Below are 21317 nucleotides of genomic sequence, written 5' to 3'. Positions count from 1 at the left end.
CCTTGTCTGTGAGTCGGTATGAGGCTCTGAGGCTCCGCATACAAGGTGTAGATAGAGCAGGCAGACAATCGGAGGCTCCAGCCAAGACCTCTTCACCCCTGGTTTCTACCTTGCTCCAGGGCTGTAGATGTCTTGCTCCTTTGCACAGAGTTACCTTGAAGGTCGGGTGGCTCCTACAAGTCTCTGGCGAAGACCCTTTCCAGACACTCAGAATCTAGAGCAGGGATCGCTCGCAAGTCTGAGCCTTGTAGAGAAAAACGATATATCATACACGTATTCCATGCGCGTAATTGAGGACTCCAGTTCGCCATGCTCTATTATCTAGAATTAAACATAAAAGACGTTGATAAATACCACATTCAGCTGAAAACACAAATGAATCAAAATGTTATAGTTTCTCTCCACAGGTAATAATTAACATTCTTGTGAATTCCTCTGTGTGCTGTAGAGCATCATTTAAAGGGTGCGCTGGCAAGAACTGTGTACTTTCAGACTCGTGTGTATGTCGAGCCGCAGGAAGGAGACTTACTTTAGAAGATAAGATCAGGATGCGGGAGGCTGAGGGTAGCGATATGTGTGTGTGTATACAAACATTTTCAAAACAGTATGCATTTGCATTTCATAAGTGAGGATACAGGGCGAATAAAGATATGCACGGAAAAGTGAGGCATCTTACTACTTCATGTCTGCAAGGAGACAATAGATATGGTGGCATGTGGCTTACATAGAAGTTCGTCGGCATTGGATGTGTCTTTTTCCCTGCTGTCCTACACACCAGGACTAGGTACCCTGAAAAGCCCTTGCATCCAGGGTAGGTGTCTGATAATTGATGCCGCATGAACATCTGAACAAATGGAGACACAAATGAGAAAAATGAATGAGAAGCTAGATTTAAAAAAAAAAAAAAACAGCATGCTAAGAGCTAATGTCACAGGATGCTATTCCTGTGCAAGGGATTTAATGGGTAAGAAAGCAAAGGGAATCCAAATCCTCCTTTGGATTTCTGTCACGGGATACATTTATTTATCAAGTGACTACGTGTATAAAATTGTGCTAGGCTCTTTAGAGTGAGAACTCCACAGGATGAAAATCTCAATATGGCAGGCTTAAGTTGGAAAGGCTGGTAAAGAGTTAACAGGGTAAATGGGAGCAGTGGGCATAATTCAGTACACCCTGTGGCAATGTGTTGTAGTGTTAAACGTGGAACAGGGCAGCCGCAAAGTTCCTTCCATGAATTAGCCTAGTCAATAAGATGAGCGCCTTTGGGGTCCTCTGTGATGACCTGAGCAGGCTTCTTGAAGGAGGAAGGGTTCTACTCAGGCTGCTCTTTGATATGGAAGTCCTGAGCCACACTCCCCTTTTCTTCCTAACCAGTCCTGTTACTTTGCAGATCAGCAGCTACACAGATGAACCCAGATTCACCCTGCCTCGGTGCATCCGAAGCCAGCCCACAGCAAAGATATTTTAACGCAAGCGGTTGGTGATAGAGAGCTAACACTTTCCGCCGGCAGGAAGGGCCACAGGAGATGCTGTTAGTCGGTTTGGAAGTGAAACATGCCATTCCCACTTGGGTGTGTGGGAGGCCTCTGCCCTCCTTCCCTCCGTGGGGATTTCTGCTTGTACGGCACTTGTTGTCATGTTTGGGTTACTGCAAGAAGGGAAAAAATTGCTACGGTTTGCGTGAGCTTGGAGTTGCGTTTTGGCAAAGATACCCACATAGATTTGTTTCTTGAACTTTGAAAGAGTTTGCGTTTTTGAGGTTTGGGGTAAATGACACCATGGAGTTGCCTCTCGGAAATATTCTCTTTTCCGTTGGAATTTGGATGGCTTTTTGATTCTTTGGCTCTCACTGCCCCTGTCTATTGTATAGTGCCTAACTAATTGGTCCAGAAACCGTGTACTCTGCCTGCAGGAGATTCCAGGATCATGGATTCCAGACAGAATAAAATAGTAGCTTTACTTTCGTGTTGTTTACTTTCTAGTGCCAAAAGATGCTTTTTTATTGATGCTAATGTACATCAGAGACAGAGGAAACAAAGTTAGGGGGACAAGAGGGCTCCTGGGGGTATCTTTCAAGGTGACATCTGAGCTCAGACATGCAGACTAGGAAAGAGTTACTCAATTATCTGGATCCCCAAGGCTAAGGCTTTGGCAAGTGCAAAAGGCCCGAGGCAGAGGCCATGAGGATCTGGGCCCTTTCTTATTTGCGTCCATGCTTTCTTGCAGAAAAGGCTTGAAACTAAGTGGAAGAGACAAAGCTAGGCTGGATTCCGTGCAGTCTTTATGCACAGTCAGGTTTGAAATGACTGTTCTTTCCCACTTCCTCTGCCTACGCATTGTTCTTCCCAACGGTAGAATGGCTCTCCCTTTACCCTTCAGGTCTCAATCAAATATCCTCTGATCAAGAAACCCCTTCCCGGACCACACCGTTAGAGCGTCCAATAGGCAGTGTTAGGAATGGCAATTATTTTTCTCCTCCAAATCTGATTACTTCACGTGAAGGATGACTCGCTCTCCACATTATGGAGTAAAGAATGATCCCATTTGAGGTGATAAATACTAGGCTGTTTCCGTAACGCAAGAAGCCCTGAGAAACAAATTGCTAATTCATGACTTAGACCATCTAAATGTGATGAACAGCTCAGGCCATCAGTGAGGTGCTCAGCAGTGGGTTGTAATGACAGAGCAACCAGCGTGGCTCTGAAGTGAACCAAAGAGAGTGGCAGGTCTGGATTCCACCATGGGCTTGTCTCACCAAAGAGGGACTCAAGCTGAGCGGGGCCTAGCCACACGAAAGGAAAGAAAGGAAACCTCCACCTTTCTCTTGCTGGTTTTCACAGCAACATGAGCACTCCTCAGAGACCTGTGCTGCAAGATGGCTTGCTTTCTGATGACTTTCTAGTTAGCACATGTAAGCTGAAAATGTGGAAAAACCCAAGCACATTATCATTTTAATATTCCGTTAGATCTGCAGCCACTCGCTGTAATTCATTAGTTGAAAACAAAAGAATCTCTTGTTGTTAGTAGCGTTATTTGGACTAGAGAAATTTAGCAACCAAAGTTTTTTTTTAAGCCACAGAAATGATGATCTTTTTTTTTGAGGCACAGGTTCTGAGCCATCAGCATCCTTATTTACTCTGTCGAGAAAGAATGAAATGTTCTAGGCAGAAGTCAACAAATGTGGGTGTTCCCTAGGTGTGCCCCGCTGTTCCTACAGGCGTCTTCTAAGAGCTTTGGGTGTGTTGGTTGTTTCTCTGAATAAGCCCTTCTTGATGATGGATCCTTTGACAGAGGAGGAGGAGACAGAGGTTAGGCATCTGAACCCTGAATACAATCTCCAGGCAAAGCTAGAGCCACCAGTAGTATTCTTTTGTTGTTAAGATTATTTTTAAAAAATAAGTAAGATTTATTTAATAAATTTACTTATAAAAATCTTAATAAATTTATCAAATAAATAAGATTTATTTAATAAATAATTTTAAATAAGTAAGATTTACTTACTAAGTTTATTTATAAAAATATTAATAAATTTATCAAATAAATAAGATTTATTAAGATTTTTGTAAATAAATAAAAATATCACACACTTGAATTGTTAATTTCAGTTCTCTACAATTCAGTGAATTTCTCTATAGTTCAGGTAGGCATTCCAAACGGAAGCTGCAAAGTGCCACATTAAAGTTTGCACTTTTAGTATTGGCTATATTTTATTTATTTATCCACCATGAAAATAAAAGGTGCACATTAGAACTAGAGTAAAATAATTCATTTTTTAGCCTCTTTGGTAACTCGTGCCCATTCTCTGCATTCGGTCCTTCCTCATACACTTATATGTATCCTTCTCGCTCTGTTTTCTCCATTTTATACTGGACCCAGGATGTATTTATTTACAGAGATACGTATATTATTGGCTAGATTACAGGTATGAGAGAGAACCTGCAGTTTATTTCTTTCTGAGATCATGTGACCATGCGCAGTATTATACCTTCGAAGTCCATCCATTTTCCTGCAAACTTTTAACTTAATTTTTCCTTAGAGATGAGCAGCGGCCCAATATCCATTCATCTGCTGATGGGCAATTAGGTTTATTCCAATTCTCTGAAACGGTGGATGAAGCAGCAATAAATACAGAGGGGAAACAACTGCGTGGTTGAATATTTTCCCACAATGGCCACATTCATTTGCACCCCCACCAACAGTGAATACGGGTTCCTTTCTCTCCTCACCCCTAATATCTGCTGTCAGGTGTGTTGATGACAGCCACCCTGGCTGGGCTAGGGTGATAGCTCAAAGTCGTTTCAATTTGCATTTCCGTGCATCATGGAAATGAAAATTGAGTTGAACACTTTTCTAAAATAGTTGTTGGTCATATGTGTATTTCCTTCTTCCTTCCTTGCTTCCTTCCTTCCTTTCTTTTTTTTTTAATTTATTTATTTATTTTTTTATTAAAGTTTTCTGTCTCTTCCCAGCCACCGCATCCCATTTCCCTCCCCCTCCCCCAATCAAGTCCCCCTCCCTCGTCAGCCCAAAGAGCAATCAGGGTTCCCTGCCCTGTGGGAAGTCCAAGGACCACCCATCTCCATCCAGGTCTAGTAAGGTGAGCATCCAAACTGCCTAGGCTCCCACAAAGCCAGTACGTGCAGTAGGATCAGAAACCCACTGCCATTGTTCTTGAGTTCTCATTGTCCGCTATGTTCAGCGAGTCCGGTTTTATCCCAGGCTTTTTCAGACCCAAGCCAGCTGGCCTTGGTGAGTTCCTGATAGAACATCCCCATTGTCTCAGTGTGTGGGTGCACCCCTCGCTGTCCTGAGTTCCTTGCTTGTGCTCTCTCTCCTTCTGCTCCTGATTTGGACCCTGACAATCTAGATGCCCTTCAACGGAAGAATGGATGAAGAAAGTATGGAATATATACATATAAGAGTACTACTCAGCAGTAAAAAACAAGGACTTCTTGAATTTTGCATGCAAATAAAAAATGTATGGAAATAGAAAACACTATCCTGAGTGAGTTAAGCCAGACCCAAAAAGAGGAACATGGGATGTACTCACTCATATTTGGTTTCTAGCCATAAATAAAAGACATTGAGCCTATAATTAGTGATCCTAGAGAAGCTAAATAAGAAGGAGAACCCAAAGAAAAACATATAGGCATCCTCCTGAATATTAATCTTCAGGCGATGAAAGGAGACAGAGACAGAGACCTACATTGGAGCACCGGACAGAAATCTTTTTTTTTTTTATAAAAACTGCCTATTCAGTTCATTTGTCTGTTTGTTGTTTTTCAGTTTTATTCCCTCCATATTTAGCTTATGTGAATCTTTGTAAATTTTGGATATTAGCTCATTGTCTAGTGCGTAGCTGGTAGAGATTTCCTGTCCCCCTGTGGACTGTGTTTGCTGGTCATTTCCTCTGCTGGATGGGAACTTTCTTCATATAGCCCCACCTGTCGGTACTGAGCATTCACTCCCGTGCCTTCAGTGATCTGTTTCAAAGTGATCGCATACCCCAATATCTTGAAGGGTATCCCTTGTAATTGCTTCTGAAGGTTTCCGTGTTTGGGGGTTTAAATTAAGGTCTCTGAACTTAAAAACTGAAGGAACCCTAGCACTGTATTCATGAACAGGGGCTAGAACCCCGCAGCAGAGCCTCTGGTCATAAGGGCATCAGCTCATCTTCCTACAACAAAAAGAAAGGCTTCACAACACATAGGCCTCCCATTTGGTGCAGTTTGCTTCTCTGGCTGTGAATATGCCGGACACTTGGGCTGGGGTAGGCTTTCTTACATTCTCTGATCAGCTGCTGGGTGCTTCCACTCAAGGTCCATAGGAAGGGCCATGAGCACCAGAGGAGCCCTGAGCCACTTTAATTGGAAGATGTAAACAACTCCAAGACAGCTTTGAAAGAAACCAATAATCAATCAATCATGAGCAAACCCCAAAGGGCACTCACTAACAGCATTTCAGCCAAGGGGTCCCCGGCAATGGATGAGGCTTCAGAAAGCGCAGGAAGCACTCAGTTCTTTGTATGGGGTAAACTCTTGCTCTGACTCTCAGTGTGTGCGTGTGTGCGTGCGTGCGTGCGCGCGTGCGTGCGTGCGTGTGTGTGTGTGTGTCTGTTCTGAAGATTGAAAAAGTGTTTCTAAAATGTCTCCATCACTAGTCCTATACCTCCCATGACATCAGCTGTCCCTTGACAAGAAAAGAGACGCCTTCCATGGGCTGACATTCAGCGGACTTCTGTTTATATAGTATGGAGCAACTTTTGTTCTCTTGCCCTATAAGGCATGTACCAGGAGAGATTTGGGGAAAAGGTCACCCAGATAGTAAATAATTCTGCTGAGCTTTGAAGTGAAAATGCTCCAGGATCCTTTATCCCCTATCCTTGCCATTTAACTGGGGCGCTTCACTTTTGCTGCCCCTGAATGGTAGAGATTAGAGCCTGTTCCCACCCGTGTTCACCAGCGGCTCCGGTTGTAGTCATATTGTGTTGTCTCTTTATTCTGGTCCTCTTACTGTATTCACGGAACGAATGTGGTGGGGGATAGGAAAGAAGAGGAAGGAAGAGAGGGAATAAGAGAGAGGATGAGAAGGAGGGAGGAAAGAAGGGAGGGGGAAGGAAGGAAGGAAGGAAGGAAGGAAGGAAGGAAGGAAGGAAGGAAGGAAGGAAGGGATGGAGGGAGGGAAGGAGGGAAGGAGGGAGGGGTAGGATGAGAGTTAAGGAGGGAGGGGAGGAAATCTACCCCACAGAAAATATAATCAAACACTTTAGCTTAATGGAAAAGAATTCTACTGTGAGGGTCTACACACACACACACACACACACACACACATACACACACACCTTAAAAATAGTTGGGCCTTTGGAAAATATTATGTTCCATAGGTAGGGAAATATCCAAATTATTCCCAGTTTATTTTCCAATAAGACCTCGAAACACTATTGAAAGAGCTAGGACGAGAGGAGTTTACATTTTCGATGCAATTCTCTGCTTACGAGAGTGATAATGCCGGTCAGATAACAGGGAGAGTATTTTCTGCTGCGGCGCAACAATCAACACAACGTTTGGGCGTATTAATAATTTCACTCCTAAACTTCTCGACAGGGAGCTCATGGGTCTTAATAGTATTGTCAAGATCCTTAGGGCAATTGAAAAGCCCAAAATCATTACTTTCTACTGATAGACTTTTCTCTCCCAGAGGAGCTCCAAATACCTAGGGTAATGTAGATTTATGGAAATGCTCACATACACTCTGCTTAGATGGAACTTGGCAATAAAATGGCATCTTTAGAAAGGTTCTGCTCGAGGATTTCTAGTGTCTGTGTGTTTGTATGTGTGTCTCTCTGTCCGTCTCTGTATGTGTGTGTCTGTGTGTCTGCAGGTCTTTATGTCTGTATGTCCATGCATGTGAGTGTATAGGTTTGGTATCCAGTGAAGCTGACTTTATCATCAGGAATACTTTCCTGGTGAGTTGGGCCAAGTAAACACTGAGTATGGAACATGATAAAATGATTGGGCAGCTGGGACTCAAGTCCCTTTAGACCTGTCTATGTGAGAGCTTCACCTTTCTGGGCAGGTTGACCCCAGAACCATTAGGACTCCTTATCAACCACTTAGCGCCTGACAGCTGTTGCCTGGGCACCCAAGCCAAGGTTCTCCTTCCCCTGTCTTACAAGTCCCTTGCCTGTACCCAACTGGGCTTGGACTGAGCAACAATGGTCCTCTTCTTTCAACATGCCCATGTCCATCCACTAGAACAAACCACAGGTTTCTTCTTAAACTCTCACCATCCCTTTGACTCTCCAGGGGCCAATACAGGCTCTATCCGAAAAGTATTAATAGTATCAAGGGCCCTGACACAAATCATCCCAAGGAACTTGCTTTAGCGGAGGCCATTTCATCTCTTAGGGGAAAGGTACTGTGGGTCGTGAAAGTTGTATCCATCTGAGATCTAATTTTGATGGACTCCAACAGGGCTCTGCCACAAACAAGATACCAGACATCATGGTTTACAAGCCAGAGGGAATCTTCATTCTCATGTAATGTCTGGTAAAAGCAAATTTATAGGACCAAAAAAAAAAAAAAAAGATTTGATATTTCCAGAGACTCCCTGAGGGGAAAGGGGAGAGAAGAGAGCAAGAGGGAGGGAGGGATTGCTAAGGGGTGTTCTGAAATTAGAGACCAGAGTTGTTGCACATCTTAGTAAATGTACTGAAGAAATATAGACATTTAAAAGAACTCTGTATTATTATAGCTTAGTTAGGCTATTTGGAAGCAAGCGGTGACCAGGCAGAACAAAGAACAAACATCCCAAAACAAGGCCAAAGGGGTTCAGGGTCACCTTTTCCCCTATCCTGCTACCTCTCTGTTACAGGACCTCCCTGGAAATAGCTATGAGAAAAATTAAAGACTTGCCGCTGAGTCCAGCAGTCAATGCTGAGAGATCCCTGATCCCTCTCCAATGACACCCTCCAAATATAACTCCCTAGGGACTCTGTTGTTGTCCCCCACTTCAACCAGCACTGACTCTATCAGACACTGTGTCCCCATACTGGGCATTTGAAATAGGAGAGACAGACCCGGTTCCTGGAATAGTTCGTGTAGCAGGGTGGGACACGGGAGAGCCCCAAGAGAATATAGAGCCATGCACTGGGGTTTGTAACGAAGATGTATTCAATGTGAAAAGCCACCTCCCAGAAATGGCATAGGTATGTCACAGTTCGTGACACATGATGGGGGGAGACTTACGTCACTGAACCAACCTGCCCCTCAGTTGCCTTAGCCTTAAAGTAGAGATCAGTGCCCACTTCCAGACAATTGTGTTGAGATGGCCTGTGTAAGAATCTAAGCACACAAGCCACACTTATTGAACATGTGCACTCCCTCCTTCTTAGAGACTGCAGTTGGCCCTCCAACCTACTCACTCATGAGTAATGGGAGCACAGACGAAGCTTTGCTTTCTAAGTCTGCAGACGATAGCTTCTCATGGCAGCACATCCCATGCTTCTGCTGCATGACGTTGATCTGTTGACACAGAGCACAAACGCACTCATCATGGTTTTTACATATATTTCACGCAATCATTTCCTATACATGTTCACAGCCCCTGCCATCTCTGGTCCTCTGCTCAGGCTGAGGGAACCCTTCCAGCAAGGTTATCACCCTTCATATGGGACAGTGTGTCCCCCATGCAGAGAGGCACTAACCAAAGTTGGTGCTGCGAGCCTGAAAAGCTTACTTCGTTCTTCTTCCTGCCCCCTCCTCCATTTGAGGAGCTGTGGCCCCAGCTTGCAGCACCAGTGTACAGATCCATGCAGTAATGCTGATGATTTTGCTTGCCCTAGAAAGGCAGGAGGACCACACACATGGGTCTGGAATAGAAAATGCACGTCCATTCTTAAGGGGTAAATCATTCTGCAAATGCTAACGTGAGGAAGGAGGGGGCAAGCTCAGCACCCCAACTACCCTATATTTAGAGACAAATCAGGAAATCTCTTGGCAAACACAGGAGGAGGCTGGATTTGGATGATCCCGCCATCCATCTGTCCCTAGGGGGTTGGCCGAGTGCCGTGGGTCAGAACAGGGCAGGACGAGCCAGGACAGAGCTTGCCCTTGGTTCTGCCTCTGTAGACCTAATTGCTGCTCATCACTCAGGCTGGGGATGGAGCCCAGAGCGGGAGAACTGGGAGGGGCCTTTGGGGAGAGCACAAAAGGAGTGTGCTCTGCAACTTGGTGGTTCTGTCCTATTTCTCCTGACAGGAGCTGCAGGAAGACGCAGTGCAGGAGGTGGGGGAGGGAGGTTCTCTCCAAAGTCTCACAGATTTGACTGCCATTTAGGCGTATATGCATACAAACTGAGTCAAGCTAGATGTTCCTTCTGTATGGCTAGGTACACAGTATCAGAGCTGGGGTCTAGTCCCTTGCCTTGTGAACGTGCTCCAGACTTATGGCCCATTGTGCATGCCTGGGAGAGGAAGAAAACCTGGAATCAGATGCCTTCTGTGATGCTTACTAAGCTGTGTGACTGTGGGTATATGGCTTCTGCTCTGAGCTTCCCTCGCTGTATCTGTAGCATGGCGATGATGTGCTATATACCCTACAACAGTGAGTTGCCATACAATGGAATCATATATGTCTAGCATCTGGCTCAGCACCAACACAAGGGGGCCTACATTCACAGCAACCTCAATCAATGTTATCATTTTGTTGTCAGTAGCAACACTTGTTTTGAATATGGAAATGAATCGTTCCAAGTCCCAAGTCAGAGCTACAGTCTTGGGACTCTCTGTCACAGCCAGGGGCCATGCCACACTCACAGGCTGCTCATCTACAGGCTGTATTTAAAGTCAGCAGGGCCTGGGCTTAGGAGTTTTGCCTCTGTGAATTCACTAGGTACCTCCCTCTAAGATCTGCCAGCTCAAAGAGCTGGGCAATGAAGCCAGAGTCCCAGGAAGTGCTCTTGATTTCTCAGAGAGCCTAAGTTTCTGTAGTTTCTATTGCCATTGTCAGTATCACTGGTTATATGAAATCTATCACATGTATTTATCATAATATGTATTAGTAGCTTGCTAATGCCAAGAATGGGGTTACGTTACTTGTTTTATTGTATGTATTGGGGTGGGGGTTGCCAGAGGACAACTTTCAGAAATCAATTCTCTCCTTCAACAATATGGATCCTAGGGCTTAAATTCAGGTCATCACGGTTGGCTGCTGAACCATCTTGCTGGTCCAAGGCTCCAACTGACAGTATCTCATATAATTTTCTTAATGGTCATATAAGATAGGGAAGCTCATGATGCCCATTCTACAGATAAAGACACAGACTTGGAAATGCAGAATGTAGCTTTTCAGGGGCTAGCTAAGTATCTAGCACATGAACAAGTAGACTCACGGCCCACGGCCAGCGCAGTTGTCTTCCAGTTCAATCCACTTTCCTTTCTTAGTCCTAACCGTAGGCTGTTGTGCTTTGAAATCTTCACCCTCACTTCCCTGGCTCCCTTACAGGGTCAGAACGAACAGTGTCCCGTGCCAGTTTGCATCCACCAAACACTCCAAAGTCTGCCAAGACCGTCCCTACTTCTAGCATCTTCAAGTTGTTGTCAGGATTCAGCATGCTCAGGAGAGGTGGATGTGTACAAGGCAGAGAGTTCTTAGTTAATTTATCATGCCAGGGTCTGAGGAGGATGCAATACTTAAGACGAACCGTGGGCATGTCAGCACCAGAATGAGCGATCTATCAGCACTTAGGCAGGCCCCTACTTCCCGGTTTTTTTTTCTTGCATGCACTTTATCATCCTTTTTAATCACCAAGAAAAATTGGTAGTTACTATAAGGCAAGACAAGGCTGTCTTCATTGGTCCCTGCCCTTCCACACCTCCGTACCCTCTCCCCGGGGCAAGAACAGTCCCAGCCTGACTCCCTCAGCTGTTTATATAAGCAGAGTTACAGTAACAATAGCCAATCAGTAACCATTTACTTCCTTAGTTTACCTAGCCTTAAAAAAATTCTTCCTTAATGTTATCTGAAGTGTGGGTTGCTGCTTGCCTCCACATGTGTTTGGGCAGCTTTGCCAAAGTCAACAAACGAGGGAACAGATGTGCCAAGATCTCAGTCGGCAGAGGCAGCTTGGAACGAACGGGACTCGGAGAAGGGCTGCTTTCTTCTTCATCAGTCAACCCAGAAGCACCTAGGGCAAAGCAAAGAGCTGCTGTGTGTGTCCCAGTCAACCAACGACAAGTGTCCCATGAAAAGTCTAAACTGCAGCAGCCCGGGCTATGCTGCCACAGAGCAGACAAGGACAGGGTTTACACATATGGGAAGCATCGTTCCTGAAAATCCACTTAGTTTTCCTAGGCCATTCAACTTCGTTAGGCCTTGATAAGGACCCACTACAACAGTTCCTTTTTCCAATGGTGATTGGTCATGCAGAACCTAAAAATAACTTCTGGTTCTCATTGTTCATGATGATAATGATGATAATGATGGTGGTGATACATCTACTTTTGAGACAGTGTTTCTGTGTAGCCCCGGCTGGGCCTTCCAGGGTCTCAGTCTAAGCTCATCAGGTGCCTTGTAACTCATCAGCACAAAGCTTCAGTAACACTAGCCTTTTGCCCACAAGGGGCGCATTCGGCAGGCTGCCACTCTATAAGCACTCACCAGATACAGTTATTTGTATTTAAATTGTGTTATTGTGTAATCTTGCACTCGGGTTCTAGAAGAGGCATCAATAATATGTACAACCAGCTAACCTAATAAATGTAACCTAAGAGTGGACGTCATGGTTCTCTTAGAAGGCTGGTTTCCTCCTTTGTGTTTCATCCTAGAGCGGAGCTGCCCATCACTTTAGAGAAGGGCTTCTTCTGTTCTTGAGTGTGCTGGAGAGCAAGAAAGCATGCTGATAGTACAGTCATTGTTTGAATCTTAGCAAATGGAAAACCTTCCCAGGCAGCAAATCCCAGAATGTCCATGATGAACCCTGGTGACTACAGAAGATGCCTTGGACTCATCAGAGGGACATTTGCCACAGCGATCACAAGGTGCCCCAGGTCAAACTGAGAGTCACCAAAACAGCAGAATGAAGAATCAGAAACAAGGGACAGCAAAGGCCACTGCTGTATTAGATGATCACTAGGGTTGATGGCATACTAGAGAAACCACTGAGAGCCTTTGTCCTTTCTCACATCCACAGTGATCTTAGTGGGTCATCATTGCTGCGTTCCACCCTTGGCACATGGGTAAAACTGAGAATTTGAGGATTAAAAGGGAGTAGCATACTCCGCTTTCTGCAACTAGAAAGCAGTAGGCTCAACCTTCAAATCTAATTCTCCAGATTGTTCTCCCTTGCCCTCCAGCTCAATGGCCATCCCACCCATTGTCTCATCACTCTGTGTTCCCTGGTGGTAGCATAACCACTCTGTGCATTATCATTATTTTTTTGATCTTGCGCACCTAGCTGAAAATATGGCCACTGATAGATGGACACATGAGCAACTCCGGTCAACATTGTGGAAGTGAGCACCAGTAGCAAGTATTTTTCATCAGGGAGGTGCCAGATAATTTTTGTTTCCATTCTTATCAGTAATCTCCTCGCAGTGAACTAACATATTGCTTCACAGGAGGGTAAAGCGAATGAAGAACTGAGTGTTCTTTCAGCTTTCCCTACTCTTATTTCTCTGGTTTTTTTTTTTTTTCCAGAAAGTTCGAAGCCTTCCTTTCAGGTAAACAGAATAGACTCTTGACCTCTCTTCCAATTAATATGGATGCTCATTGCCTAGCATCTTTGGATCATACCATGTAGCAGCCAAACTCATTCTCCCCTTGCCCCAGACATCACCCTCTGGAGACCTCACACACACACACACACACACACACACACACAACCACAGGAATTCCACCCACTCCTAGCACAGATGGGCAGTGAAGCAAAGGCCACACAGCTAGAAGAGGCAATCTCTGCTGGGGTGAGCAGACAGGAAGCAGGACGGGCTGGGAACTCTTTCAGGGAATTACATTCCTCACTTGGCCTCTTTGTACTCGGAAAGAGTGTGTGGTCCAGGGTGCTGGGGGTGGGAGCCGGGGGCAGAGGAAGACAGAAAGTTAGGGCTCGGAGCAGGGAGAGTGGATTCTCACCTGTGCTCCTCATCTTCCCCAGGCAAGTCTCTTAATTGCCTAAGTAATGGGGAATAATGAGAGCACTTGGATGGGAGTTGAGAGGGGAGAAAGAAAGGCATGAGAATTCATTAACCCTGTGTGAGGGGCTGGAGAGTGCTTCTGAGAGACCATTATTACATCATTTTGCCCCTTTCCCACCTCTCCCCACTAATAGGAGACAGATAAATGCTAAATAACGACGTAATAATACATTACTAGTCAGACAACAATGGCGGCATATGTAATAGCCTGCTACAGCTATGAAACTCCACCGAAGATGTATTTAAAGTGTCACCGCTGCCTAATGTAAAACATGAATTACAGGTTCATTTAGAGGACACGATTTAAAATCTATACAACTGTACCTTGGCATTTCCCACTGGGTTTTAGCTTTAGTTGTCTTTTTTTTTTTTCTGAACATTAGAAAAAAAAAATTCCCAAGTAATTTCAACCCAGAGATACTAACTTCAAGGAGCAGTTTTCTTCTGTCCTTCCCTTTTCTGTTTTCGTTGGTGCCAGTGGCTCCAAACCTAGTATCTTTTTTGACATGTTGTCTTTCCCACAGAATGCTTCACAGGAACCCCAGAATGTAGATTACACCTTTTGGAGATGTAGCCTGGCCACATAAGGAGACAAGTAGTTGAAATTTGTGTCAAATTGCTTGTTTAAAAGACTTGAGCCAACTTCTTAGAGCCAGGACGGCAGGGGCTGGGGATTTTCAAAGTTGGCAGGGGCCGAAATGACAAGGCTCAGCAGTCACCTGGTGAGTTGCCAACACTAACTGGAGGCTTCAAAAAAAAAAATAGACTTTCTCAAGTACATGAATTAAAAGTCATGTTTCAGCATCTATTAAAAGGAAATTATAGGCTTACATCTCAAGAGTAAACCACTTTTGCTTTGGTTATGTTTAAAATACCACATTGTGCCCACGAAGAATCGGTGGCTACGAAAACCCTGGACAGGGCTATCCTGAGTAAAGGTATTTACACAGGGACCTTTCCAGTGACAGAGATCTCATGTGAGCATTTTCCCTGCAAAGAGAGGGGATTTCAGTATTTGCAAGATGAGATATGATTTGGAGCCAGGATCATGGTTTCAAAACATCTCTCTTAGCCCTCTGCTGACTCTGTCCTGGGGTCATCTCACAGTGGAAAGGAGCTCTCAACCTAATAGAGAGGGCTGGCAGACTCTCAAAAAAAAAAAAAAAAGGAAGGAAGGAAAGAAAGAAGAAAAAGGAAACACATACAAGCATGTATATGTTTTTATACCTATTCATGTATCTACCTATTTGTTTTTGAGTTGTCGGCTTCTTAAAAACCCAGGAAACTTCATCCAAAAGTACACCTCTTCAGGGTCCCCTACTCAGCTAAGAGACATGTTTGCCTTAAGTTATGGTAACACTGACCTGGAGTCTCTGAAGAACACTTCCAACTACTCCAGTTCAATCCTATCCACTTTCCTACCTAGTCACTACCACGATTTCAATGCAGAGTCACGCCGTGTGTGTGTGTGTGTGTGTGTGTGTGTGTGTGTGTGTGTGTGTATTCCATACCTCTGGTATCACTTCTCCCCATCCACCTTGTTTGAGACAGTGTCTTTTGATGGTCACGGCTATATACGCTAAGCTCGCTGCCCTGAGACCTTCCAGGAATTCCCTTTCCACTGCCTCCCATCTCACCGTAGAAAGGCTATGGTTGGAGAAGGACACTGTTGTGTCTGGCTTTACATGTGTTCTGGGAATCCAAATCTAGATCCTTATGCTTACACAGCAAGCACTTCACCCACTGAGCCAGCTCCCTGGCCCCGTAACCGTGTTTAATTGACACACAACAATTGTGCGAAGTGATGTTTCAATGCACTGTGTGGTGATCAAATCCAGGCAGTTAGCATCCCTGCCGCCTGAAACATTGCACTTCTCTTCGATGAAACATTCAAGAGACCATCCTGTAGTGGTAAATACACTTTATTGTTGACTATAATGACTCTACTATTGTAGTAGAACCCCAAAGCTTGGTCTTCCTATGTAACTCTCTGTGCCCTCCCTCCTGTACAGCCTCTTGCAACCATTATTGTATCTTCCATTTCTACAAGAATAGCTGGATTGGTTTCTTTTTTGTTTCACAGAACCTAGGCCTTTAAGTTTTTACCAAGAAAGGGAATAAAAACTTGTCACAAACCAAACCAGCCTTGAGAATATTGTCGCTTCCATTGCAATTATCAGATAATTCCAGGGACCATCCTTCCCTTATCCAGTTGGTTTTTCTAGCCTCGACCCTCTGTGCTCTCTAATTGGTGCATATCAATAAAGACAAATCAAAGCACAGTATTTGTTTGTGACTGATAACCCTGGGGTGTTCTCGGAAGCCCCACCTGTAACCTCTGGTTTGTGGTTTGCAGTCACTAGGGACCTGGGGCCTTTGGCTGTAAACCCCACCCCACAGGTGCAGAGTTCCTGAGACTGGAGTCTGCAGGTTCTGATGGCTCTTTCTCCTTCCTCTCTTCCAGGCCCTCCGAACCACCACAGCCAGTCAACTCTGAGGCCCCCTTTGCCACCCCCTCACAACCACACGCTGTCCCATCACCACTCGTCGGCCAACTCCCTCAACAGGAACTCCCTGACTAATCGGCGGAGCCAAATCCACGCCCCAGCTCCAGCACCCAATGACCTGGCCACCACACCGGAGTCCGTTCAGCTTCAGGACAGCTGGGTGCTGAATAGTAACGTGCCGCTGGAGACTCGGTAAGTTCCTTCCCCCTACTCTAAGTCACCCGAGTCACCTGGCCCTGGGTGGCTCTTAGCTCTTGTTGGAGAGACATTGTCAGCATAAGGAGACAAGTGTAATGCCTCCTTGTCCCTTGGTAATTTGACCCTGGACAGTAGGTTGATCAGTATTTCTTTGTTCACATGTGTCCCCTTTTAATGCTTGTTTACTTTCTTATACAGCTTTTGTGTACCCAACTAATAGAATTAGCATAACATAGTTTTACTCAAAGGCTCATGGGAAACATGCTTATAAAGGTATATTGACTGAATGCAGCTGATAAATTATGCATTTGGCCTTTCTTGAAGTAATAAATGAAGACTCATTTGAAATTAAGTGTTTGGGGAGACCTTGGAAACAATCCCCGGTTCCAGACTGACAGAAGTCTAATTTTAATTTATATTTCATCCAACCTGCTGGCCCACTCCCTCCTGTGCACACTAACAGCTTGATGGCTCTGGGGCAAACAGGGATGTGGAAAAAAAAAAACAAACAGCAAAGTGGGGAGGTACTTGTATTGGGAAGGGAGAATCCGGAAATTATTCCCAGGTCTGGCTCGGTTTTGTTTTTCTCTGCTTCGGTCCCTTGCCCGCTTTCCCTTCTGGGCTTCTGAAACCTTTGCATTCCTCAGTAAGCTTAAAGAAGATCCTGGGGACACAGTGTGGTAGACAAGACAATTGACAGGGAAAGCCATGAGGAGATTGGGTCTGTGATACCCAGAGCCTTGGGGCTCCATCCCCAGACACCTTCTTGTTTTGTGCACTCCAGTTGTTTGCTTCCCCGAAAGAGCTACCAACACACCCATTTGTATGGTCTCTGCAGGACATTCTCAAGTCAGTTTTAAACTTTAATAATTTAGGTTTGAAGAAGACAAATAATCCACAGTGTTTCTGGTTGTGGCTGGTGGATTTTCCACACACAGCTGGAAGCAATTGAGACAGCGGTAACATCTGGAGCTGTTGCTCATCTAGGGCGTCTCTCAAGTTTAAAGAGCAAGAGCTTGAGCACTGGTAGATGGGGCACCCCGGCTCCTGTGCTCACACCACACTTCCATTTCATTTTCTGGCAATTAACTCATGGTTTTCATCTATGTCTTCAGCCCTAATCTTTAAAGCGTAAAAGATGTCGAGGCGTAAGAGTGCTATCCATGGATTATACAGAATAGAGAGTTATTACCTTCTGCACTAATGCAACAATCCTAAGAGCTATGGCAGAGGCTACTGGTCAACCAAGCTAGATGAAATTTTTCTGTTTAGTCTCTTGGTGTTTATGAGCCACTCTGGAGTTTGTGATCAGTCTCATTTTATGTTACTAGATGACTATATATGAGAAATAGTTTCTGGGTAGAAAGAGATTAGAGAGAGAACAGGGGAGAAAGATGTGTGACTGCCTGATTGCCATTGGTATTAAGCTTTTATTGTGCATTTCCTGTATGATTGAATATGCATTTTTATATGTGCATTAATACATTCCAACTTTATCTTAGTGGAGTCAGAAAGCCATCTGACAAGGTCTAAAGGGATGATTATTATGTCTTCTTCAGAGATGTGGAATCTAGATGTAAAGGAACCTTCCTGCAGTAGGTCTGTGATTTCCCTGGGGCAATAAGTTGTGAGGGAACCTGGCAGCACCCTCGTGATGCCCCCACAATAAAGGTGGGAGATGTTTGTTTGGGTGGACAATCATAAGCCTTTGTCTTGCATGCTAGATTGTCCAATTTACAGGGTCAGATCCACCAGCCGCTGCTTGGAAATACTCTCCTCTTGGTTATAAGGACATATACAAAGGCATGTATGTGGAATGCAGGCAGATAACCATGCACATAAAACATCCATGTCATAAAAACATAAAATAAAAATATTCAAAAGGATCCATATAAATATGCCTCCTAGCTGCTGATGAAATTGGTTGGTTTCCCAGGAGACTTGTTGTCAAGAATCACTTAGAAGAAAAGATCTCCTTGTTGAGCACATGACCGAAAGGACCCACAAAAGCAGTGGGTCACTTACCACTGTCTTGAGGTAGGCTCTCTCAGCACCTGCCCACCGCTCTCTAGAGTACTTCTACAGAGCCCTTGCACAAGTAGCATTTCCTCCAAGGACTGGGAGTCTTCCATGATGTCCTTGGAAAAGGCAAGTTACAGACGAACTCTGCCCGTAGGCAGGATCTCCAAAACCTTGAAGTCTGTCTGAAAAGAAAAGAGAGGTGAAAGCAGCACCTGGATGTTCTTTGTTCAGTGTGTTCCAGATCCAAAGATCAGGGACTGAGAATGTCTGTCCAGGGACTGGGAAGACTCCCAGAAATCAAGTCAACTTCAACCTTCACAGATCTAAATGCAAAGAACTTGAATGTACGGGAACTGCACATAAAAACCTTAGCATTAAGCCATAATACTTTAAGAACCTGTGATATTCTGCCCTGGAAGGGTAGCTCAGTGAATGAAGACTGACCTTGTTTTATGCAAGGCTGAGGTCAATTCTTAACACCAAAACAATCAAGAGCCGGGGAGATGGCTCAGTTGGCACAGTTACTGCACAAGCGTGAGGGTCAGAGTTGAAAACCCTCATGCTCCTGGGACATGCCAGGCACGGTAGCACATAGCTGCAAGGCCAGTGCTGGAGGTGGGATGTGAGGAAGCAGGAAGACCTTGACACTCATTGACTTCTCAGCCCAGCGGACAATGCAGCAATCCCAGGTCTCAAAAGCTAAGGCGGAGGAGAGCAGTTAAGGAAAATACCCAACATCAACACCTGGCTTCTGCTCACAAATGCATGCACACCCACAAATGTGCATGCACACACACACACATACACTTACACAACAAATAAAATTAAACAAATAACAAGAATCTGTACAGCATATAATTTCAATGTATCGGTGGTTTCACTGGCCCAACCTTAAAAAAGGAAAGCGGAAGGGAAAGGAAATTTTACACAGAAACAAGCCTATTTATTCTTTTTAAAACAATGTTAATTTTCTCTCTTGTTATCAGATAGGTTCTGAATTCCCAAGAGCAATGTTAGATACTGAATAGGTCATGAATAAATTGTACTCACCCCTCTCTAAGGTCCCACACAACCCAAGTAGAAAAATAGAGAATATCCAATCCCAATTGTGGATCATTTGTTCCCATGACCACCATTTTTTTTATATTGTCGTTAACAACTGAGAGCTAAATGAACTCACTCATTCAAATGCTGAAAAGGTGAGATCTAGGAAGCATCATTTTCTTATCCTCGGGGGTATGATAGCAGGTGTGGGAGTCCTTTGTAGGGACTTGATGCCCTGCAAGGATCACCACACCTCATCAATACTAAAGAAGACTCAGATAATCATGTCCTAGAGAAAGAACCACTAAAGGCAAGCTGTTCCAGAGGCCCATTGTGAGGTAGTCGCTAACTGAGAAAACAAAATGGAAATTTACCAGCAGCTCCATGACCTCCCCCTCATTCATTCCAGCTTCTCGGAGTGATGGACGAGCTCCATACTTTGGAGGTAATGAACAGGCATCCTGCCATCCCTAGAGATGCTCAGCCAAATCCCAGCGTTTTTTTTTTTTTAAACCAGTGGGGACAGGCCCTTGCCTCTCAGCATTGTATGTCGGTGTCCCTACCCAGCTTAAAGAGGCCTGTAAAGTCTTCATTGAACCATGTGATTGTTTTGTAGTTTGTCTTACAACACACAGAATTGGAAGTGCTGATTACAGAGTCATAGAAATATAAGACATGGGAAACAGAGCCAGGGCAAAAGAGATGGGTTCATCAGTAAAGGGTTTGCTATGTGAGCCTAAAGACCTGAGTTCATGTCAGAGGCAAGCCTGGAAGCATGTGCTTGTGATTCCGTCCCTGGAGAAACAGAGGGACAGACAGATCTCTGGAGCCCAATGGCCAACTGGTCTAGCCATATTCATGAACTCCAGGTTCAGTGATGAACTCCATTCCAAAAATTAAGGTACAGAGTGATGGAGAAAGACACTCAACATCAACTACTCAATTACACACATACACGCACGCACACGTACACAAACACACACACAGATACCAACAAAAAAAAAATAAGAACTGTCCACGTGAGGCAATGAACATATAAAAATCATGTAAAGAGGGCTCTATGTACATGTTAGTTCCATTAGAGCACAGCATGTAAATTTCTGCTATTGAAGGCAGTTTATGTATGAGCCTTAATAGGCAAGCATTCTACCAATTGGATCATGCCCCCAATGCCACGAGCCATATAGCCCACAAAATCTAAGCACATAACAGAGGGCTTCAGTGCGAGCAGCTCGTACAGTAAATCAGCACCCTCCATCTTCCTCCAGTATAGAATCAGGTCCCCAGGGCTTCCTGCCTGCTGTCTCCCATCACCTGTCTATTCTTCTCTGCAGAGAGGGCCGAGGTCAGGAATCTTCCTATTCGGCAGCTTCTTGGGAAGTGTCAGAAGTCAGCTTCTCTTGTCTAAAACAGTAGCGGTATCTCAGTGACAGACTCCGACTTTCCCTCTGTGTTTTGCTGAGACAGCCTTCTCCAGATCTGTCTGTGTGGCAGGTGACCAAGGAGAATCCCTAAGCAGGGCAAAGCTTCCCAGATGCAGAAACTCGGGAAACCCTGATTTTAACCATCCGCACCATCAAGTTATAAGCAAGTTGGCAAGTTGCTTTTTCAAGATGGTCATTTATTATTCGTTCTAGAAATGTCTGTGAGGATGCCTACTACGTGTCAGCCAGTGAGAGCCTAGACACACACACACACACACAAGCACGCACGCACAGCAAGCCTTGCCCTTACAGAAATGCTAAATAGGATGAAACAGAGCACCAACAAATGTCTCTCCAAAAGTGAAAGTGGCAAGTTCCATGAAAGGTAGAGAGAAGTCAGACCCATGATAAATGGGTATCAGTGAGTCT

The 21317-nt window shown here is 44.7% G+C and overlaps 1 protein-coding gene across 11 annotated transcripts in view; it reads left to right on the top strand.

Moving 5' to 3' along the window:
- Nucleotides 1-21317, top strand: part of Tenm2 (teneurin transmembrane protein 2) — a 1251952-nt gene that overhangs the window by 938757 nt on the left and 291878 nt on the right. For all 11 annotated transcript variants that reach the window (XM_026780485.1, XM_026780490.1, XM_026780489.1 and 8 more), the window contains one exon: nucleotides 16158-16392. In XM_026780485.1, coding sequence (XP_026636286.1) covers nucleotides 16158-16392 — 235 coding nt within the window. The remainder of the gene's footprint in view (nucleotides 1-16157; nucleotides 16393-21317) is intronic.

Source organism: Microtus ochrogaster, chromosome 7 (assembly GCF_000317375.1).
Source record: "Microtus ochrogaster isolate Prairie Vole_2 chromosome 7, MicOch1.0, whole genome shotgun sequence".
Lineage (NCBI taxonomy): Eukaryota > Metazoa > Chordata > Mammalia > Rodentia > Cricetidae > Microtus > Microtus ochrogaster.
Note: the sequence above shows the minus strand (reverse complement) of the source record. Positions and strands in the feature narration are given on the sequence as shown.